Source organism: Humulus lupulus, chromosome 2, assembly GCF_963169125.1.
Source record: "Humulus lupulus chromosome 2, drHumLupu1.1, whole genome shotgun sequence".
Taxonomy (NCBI): domain Eukaryota; kingdom Viridiplantae; phylum Streptophyta; class Magnoliopsida; order Rosales; family Cannabaceae; genus Humulus; species Humulus lupulus.
The window spans coordinates 204,589,083-204,595,601 of record NC_084794.1 but is presented as its reverse complement, the minus strand read 5'-3'; the positions used below and the strand labels follow the sequence as shown (position 1 = coordinate 204,595,601).

Here is a 6,519-nt window from a genome sequence, read left to right as displayed (position 1 = left end):
ATCAACCGATTTTGATAGGATCGGTGCACTACAAGAAAAAATACTTTTAATAACACCAAAAATGTGTTATCAAAACATACGATAACACGACTATGTTATCGTAGGTCAGGGTACTTTACAAAACACTTTATCAGTGTTATACAGATGTGTTATTGTACTGTCAACGACAACACAATTTCTGTGTTATTTTAATATATAGATAAGTGTTTAATTATGTTATTTATAGTCGATTATATAACACTTTTTTTGTGTTATACTACACTTTAGTATAAAACATGTGTTATATTAGCTTAGAGAAACATAATCTTTTTTTACTTACACAAAACTAGGAAAACAAATATGAAAGTTAAAGCCAAATAAGGTAACATAAATAGATTTTTATTAATTACTCAAAGGTAATTACAATATTTAGTCTACTAGTCTAGGCTTAAGAAATCATATTACAACATACAAAACAAGAAATGTATACAAAAATTAGTGAAATACATTCTTCCATTCTAAAGGCCTCAACTACAAATGTTGTCAAGAATTGCTCCAAAGAAATCATCTCAATATACCTGCACATTGTAAAAAAAAAGTTCGTTTATTATTAAGAACATACCTCCATATATCCTCACCTAATGGGGAAAAAAGGTCATTAACAGTTAACAATAAAATATTAAAATTAAACAGATAAAATCTAATTGCATTCACTGTAAACAACAACTAATACAATGCAACTTACAAAATAAATTACAAACTAAGAAAACTTAACCCCACAAAACAGGCAAAAAGAAAATGGGATGTCTCAAAGGAACAATAAATAAAAATTCAAAATCTTCAACAAGTTAGAAAATACTTTAAAATCTTGAAATCATGACATACCAAGAATCTTATATCCAGTGGCAAGAGTATTCAAAGTAGCTTTTCTAATTTCACCATCTCTTTCTGCTGTCAAGCATGCAACAATTTGCAAGGATTTTAAATACCCACTAATCTGTCAAGAGAATAGATGTTAGCGTCCTCTATTTCAATTGCAGCGGGTGTGGAGGGTGGAGACAACACACAAACAAATTTGACCTCAGCTCCATGATTATCTACTATATACCCAACAAGGTCGGCACATTCTATTCGTGTACGGTTATTTTTCGAACGCAAACCCTCCAAAATATAAGGGAAGCTTTTTACAGCAGAATATGTCTGCACAATTTTTTTGGTTAGCTCTCGTATTTTTTCCCATAATTTCTCAATGTTATGGCCCATCTGCATGAAAATATAGAGTCAGCAATTTCAGTGATGGGGATAAAACCTACTTTACTATCCAGTGTGAAAAGACACACACACACACACAAAAGAAAAATACATCACAGTATCTGTCAATGTTCGTGCTAAAATTGTAAGAACCTTCTCTATCAAACATGGCAAAAATATGGCTGCTTCTGACTCGGTCAAAGAGTGTCCCTCATTCCTCAAGGTGTCCAAAAGTTCAGGAAGAAATTCCAGCACCTGTTGTTCATGTCAAAAACAGAACTAGATATTAAGGAAATGCATCCTAAGAGAGGAAAAAATCAAAGATCTGTAAAAACATGAAAAAAAAGTAAATAAACTATACCTTCAACAAACATGTTGTGTTTGATTTATAGAATTGTAAAACAAACCACCTTAGCGGTATATCCAGAACTTCAACTATTTCCTTGCCAATCGATGGGAGTGCGTGCAATAAAATCCAGAATATACTGTAAAAAATGTGCACTAATATACAAAAGAAATGAACCAGTGATGCACTCAAAAACCTTTTGTAGCATCTCAAGCCCATCAATTTGCTTCTTAAAATCTATGCTTAGAAGCCGTCTATGCAAATCCTCTCTGAAGTACTTCATCAAATCATTCTGCATAAACATGTATGTTAAATAAATTATGCATTAAATTAGATACAAAATAAACAAATCTGTGAAACTACTATATCCACAACCTAAAGGTCTTGAATTTGTTCTATCCATGGATCTTCAAACTTAAACCTCCTTACTACCAATCTTTCCCTATCCTCCTGCAGATAAGTAAAGTCCAAATGATTACTTGTCAATATATTCAAAAGTAAGAGACATTCAAAAATTGCTTGCTTAATTTATACCTAATTGGAATCTTTAACATTTAGCAAAGCCTGCGATTGAACTGCTATATCTTGAACGTGCATAATTGATTCTGACCTCAAATCCTTCGTACCAAAAGTTCTCTTTAAAAAATCATTAACCGAAAATAATTAAAAAATAAAATAAAATAATAATAATCTCCTTACAAAATTATAAGTTATAAAAGAACTAGAAGTAAGCATTTAAGGAAACATAAAGAAAATGCTACTTTGCTTCCAGGCTTCAAAACACCATTAGAAGTGGATTTACCCACTTTCAAAAGGGTCTTGGATGCAGGGGCCGAAATTATTTTGGCAGATTCAAAAGATTCTGGAAAAAAATAATTATTATTGGTATAAATCACCAAAACAAAATACAAGCAAGAGACCCAAGTACCCAACAACCTTACCTTGAAAATTACCATAATGCTTCAAACGTCACGAACAAGAGCTAAAGCTGGTCCCTGAACATCCCTAACAAGCTTCTCAACCTGAAATAATACATTCAAACAATGTGTTCATGCACTAACTGACCAATGAGTCAAAATAGTACCAAAAGTTACTAGTGCACTTACAGTTTCTTGTGTACAAACTCTCAAGATTTCAGCAATGCATGTCTCTGCTGCTTTACGAACATCTGATGATTTATCCTGGATGAAAATTTCATAAAGTCATAACTAGAAACAATGGAAAGGGAACTGGCATCATGATTCTTACATCTCTATGCACATTATTGTTAGCATGGAAATATTCTAGCAATGCAAACAAGTAAAAGTAATATTTCACTGTTTTTGACAAGTTAGAATTACCGTCAGAGAAGAGGAAGCTGGCTTTAGTAGCTGTACAGCATCAGGAAATTCAATTAATAGAGATAGTTGTTTTGACAACCACTCAAAAAGATCTTTGTGCCCTTCCGCACCAAGTTTTGCATCTGTCCAAGCTGCTGCAATGTAAGGAACCTACAAGAAGTATACAATCATGCCACCTGAGACAAAAAAACTAAACAGCTTCCACAGCGTAGAGCAAAAAAAAAACTTACCATTTTATCAAGATGAACAGCAGAGAGCCAAGAATCTAAAGTATTAAATGTGCATTCCCTCATATGCTTTTTATTGTCACCCAAACATTTCAAAACATCCGCTAAAATGCCCTGAAAGAAATCAATACACTCACATTCAAATTTAAAGATTACACTACATAAAATTAGCGATCATGAATTAGAAATCAACCTTGCTTGCTTTCTCAACAGCTGGACTCATTGCACATGCAACATTGCCAATGCATGTCAATGTTGCCATGACTAAATTTTTGTTGCTGTCACCTAGACGACCCCTTAGAGCACCAAAAAATTCAGCTGAAAATAAACATTAAACAATAATTAACAAATGGGAGGATATAAAGGAGGCTGAATAACATGTACAATAATAAATAATAACAATAGAGGGAGAGAGAATTTAAACACATGATAGAATGTACTAGTTCCATTGGGTTGGACGCGCTTGTTAGCCTCTTCCAAAACTTTATTCACAGCTTCAATTGACTCCAAGCGAGCCTAGAAAGCAGAAAATACAAAACATCAAAACACTACAATGGCTGCTAAATATCTCCCCTTTGGACCTTCTAGCAGCAGGCAGGTGTCAGGCTCCATCCCTAAAATCATTAATTATGATCAAAATATTACCTTCCAATCAGTACTTTCTAAGCCTTTAAGCAGGGTAGGTTCTGCTGATTTAATAGTTCTCTTTGGAGCTGCTGCTGCACCCTAGATAAGATATGGGAATACATCAGTAACAAATAAACAAAAACGAACAATACATGCATCTTGAATGATTAAGTTGGAGCACCTCAAATGGATTCTTCCCATACTCCGTATCCAGTGCACTAAGAAGTGCAGGTTTAACATCAGAAAGAAACCCTTTAATATCTACAAAAGAAAAGGGGTGGGAGGGAGTTACAAATTAATTATAAAAAAAAAATCAATGTTTGGGAGCAGTTCAACTAAATATTTAAAAGGAAATTGAGGTGTGTGGACAATTCAAATAAAATGAGTATCAACTTGGGCCAACAAATTTATGCAAAACACCCAAAAGCTTGACTGAAGAATTTCTAGTAGCAGCTGCACTTGACTGCAGTCCAGTATCTTTACAAAAATCAATTAAATCCTGTAAAACAAAATATATCAATTCCTTTAATAGCTGAATATGGTAATTATTAACTAACAGTTAGACAAAGCAAAAAAAAAAGGCCCAAATATAACTCCAAACCTTAAGTTTCACTGCTGAAACCATCCACAGTAGCCCCTCGCTAAGAACCTTGGGATTCTTGTGCTCTTTCAATATCTTGTAAAGCTACAATACAAAAAATTCCTTGACTTTTGTTGGATTATAAAAAATAAAAAAAGCAATCAAAGAAAAGAAATACAAGTTTCAATCAATTTAGAACCTAATATGTTTCATCCCTGCTTCAGAAGTTCACAAGAGAAGTGCAAACAAACTTCTCTACAGAAATGATTTAAATGTAAGACTTACTCTTTCAAAAATAAATCCAGGACCTACAGCTTCACAAAAAGTAGTAAGGCACTTCATGACATGAGCACGAGTCTTAATGTCAGCGACACGCTCACTTATACCTGTCAATTCAGGAATAATGACAAGAAAAAATAAGGAACTATCTAATCAACCACCAAACCACTAAGAAGCCAAATACGCGTGCAAAAGAGATCACACAGTTTTAAGCAAACAAATCCCAGCTCCAAACTTGTGATCAACCAAAACCAAGGAACACTTACCCAGAAGGCAAAGCACTACAGACTTCTTAGGAAATTTGGTTGACGAAGAGGCTATGAAAGTAACAACTTCAATAACCTGCTGCTGAACCTGCACTATTCAAACTCCATGCCTTAAATAACTATCTTCACAACCAAAAATATCCACAAAGGTAAAAAAGATAGATATCTGCAGCAATGAAACCCTTAAATACCTGGACATTTTTCTCACTCCAGCCAGGGACAGCACACAGTAAACGAATCAATAACTCAACCCAGTGGTCTAGGTCTGATAAACCTTCCACTTGTTGTTTAAATGAAGATATTGATGCAAATTGTTCTATCATTGATCCAACAAATTGTTCTATTATTTACATGCATTAATTGAAAATTAAAGTCACAGTTTGTATTGACATTACTAAAAAAACTTAAGGAACATGGTATGAAAGTAAAATGAATAATGCAAGCAAAGAGACAAAGATGAATTTGGCAATAGTAGTAATAAAAAAGACAAGCTTTTTTGTCAATACAACAAGTATTTCTATATATATATATATCATATACATGTCTATGTCCATGTGGGTGATGTTGATTATCTCTCTACTAGTGTTTTTAAATATTTTAATTTGGTTGATTGAAACAGACAAATAATATTATTACTATGCTAATGAGAGAAGAGGAAGACTAAGTCATACTTTATTTAGTTTTTTATTATACTAAGCCATACACAAAATAAATGGACAGCCTAACTGATCTTAATTTCTACAGCATGTGGGCATTGGAAGTTAAAATATATAATACTTAATTATAATGAGTTATTAGCCCTAAAATATTGTAATTAGAGATACATTGCAATCAGGCAAAACGGTCAGTGGTAAACACCATCACAGACAAAAAGATTGATTTATCTCAATATTCACAATACCAATACATTCTAGAGGAGTCCATTAAAGCAGTTGTTGTTTTCCTTATCCAACACTACACTAGTTGGTAGTTTTTAGCTACCGGAAGTTCCTTAGAACAAGTTGGACTGAAGCAGTATTTGGCATGTTCAAGGTCAGTTTTTGGCCTTTGATTGTGTTTTTTGTCTTTGAGATTTAGCTTGAAGTGAGATAAGGTAATGTAGAATATTATGTTATTCTAGCTTGTTCTATCTTTGATGGTTTGCCTTTTGTGTTTTTAGTACCTTCTAAGAAGAGCTTCGTTGACAGAATGCCTTATAAAAACTTATAAAACATTATTTATAAACTTTAAATCTGAATGCTTGTTTTCAGCAAATTAACTTGCTAATTTTATTTATGAACTCTTTTAGGAAAGCCTGAAGTAAATTTAGTGTCAGGCAAGTTTCACAGTTGTTCAAATTTAGTGTTCACTGTTGTGTAACAAGTTTTAAATCTGTTTAATATGATTTCTTTTATGATTTTACTGTTGGCAACATGATTAAAGTTGGTTTCAATTACAGTTTCTCCTATGTTTTTACTGTTGGCAACATGATTTAAGGTTGTTTCAACTTTCAATTTCAATAGCAATCATATCAGATTATCAATCATAATGGTTTATTTTTATTTAAATAGGAATTTGGCAAGAGAAATTTCTCAAGAATATGTTACTACAAGTTCAAAATCTATTCTGTCAATGTACTCATTGT

The 6,519-nt window shown here is 32.9% G+C and overlaps 1 protein-coding gene across 1 annotated transcript; it reads right to left on the bottom strand.

Annotated features, from left to right (window-relative positions):
* Positions 1-853: 853 nt before the first annotated feature.
* On the bottom strand, positions 854-4,692 carry LOC133815094 (protein MOR1-like). Its single transcript, XM_062247978.1, has 16 exons — positions 4,636-4,692; positions 4,372-4,455; positions 4,174-4,269; positions 3,952-4,059; positions 3,789-3,869; positions 3,584-3,659; positions 3,337-3,461; positions 3,147-3,257; positions 2,917-3,066; positions 2,683-2,757; positions 2,545-2,598; positions 1,773-1,868; positions 1,592-1,672; positions 1,384-1,485; positions 1,060-1,242; positions 854-976 (listed from the first exon to the last, which is right to left on the bottom strand). Exons 1-16 carry the CDS (start codon positions 4,690-4,692, stop codon positions 854-856), a joined length of 1,602 nt encoding a protein of 533 aa, XP_062103962.1.
* Positions 4,693-6,519: the final 1,827 nt, after the last annotated feature.

Coding starts and splice junctions, on each gene's coding strand:
- LOC133815094 (XM_062247978.1), bottom strand. CDS start 4,692: ATGAAGTGCCTTACTACTTTTTGTGAAGCTGTAGGTCCTGGATTTATT. Junction 2,599..2,682: donor GAGTTTGTACACAAGAAACT/GTAAGTGCACTA, acceptor GTATTATTTCAG/GTTGAGAAGCTTGTTAGGGA. Junction 1,243..1,383: donor TGCCATGTTTGATAGAGAAG/GTTCTTACAATT, acceptor ATTTTCATGCAG/ATGGGCCATAACATTGAGAA.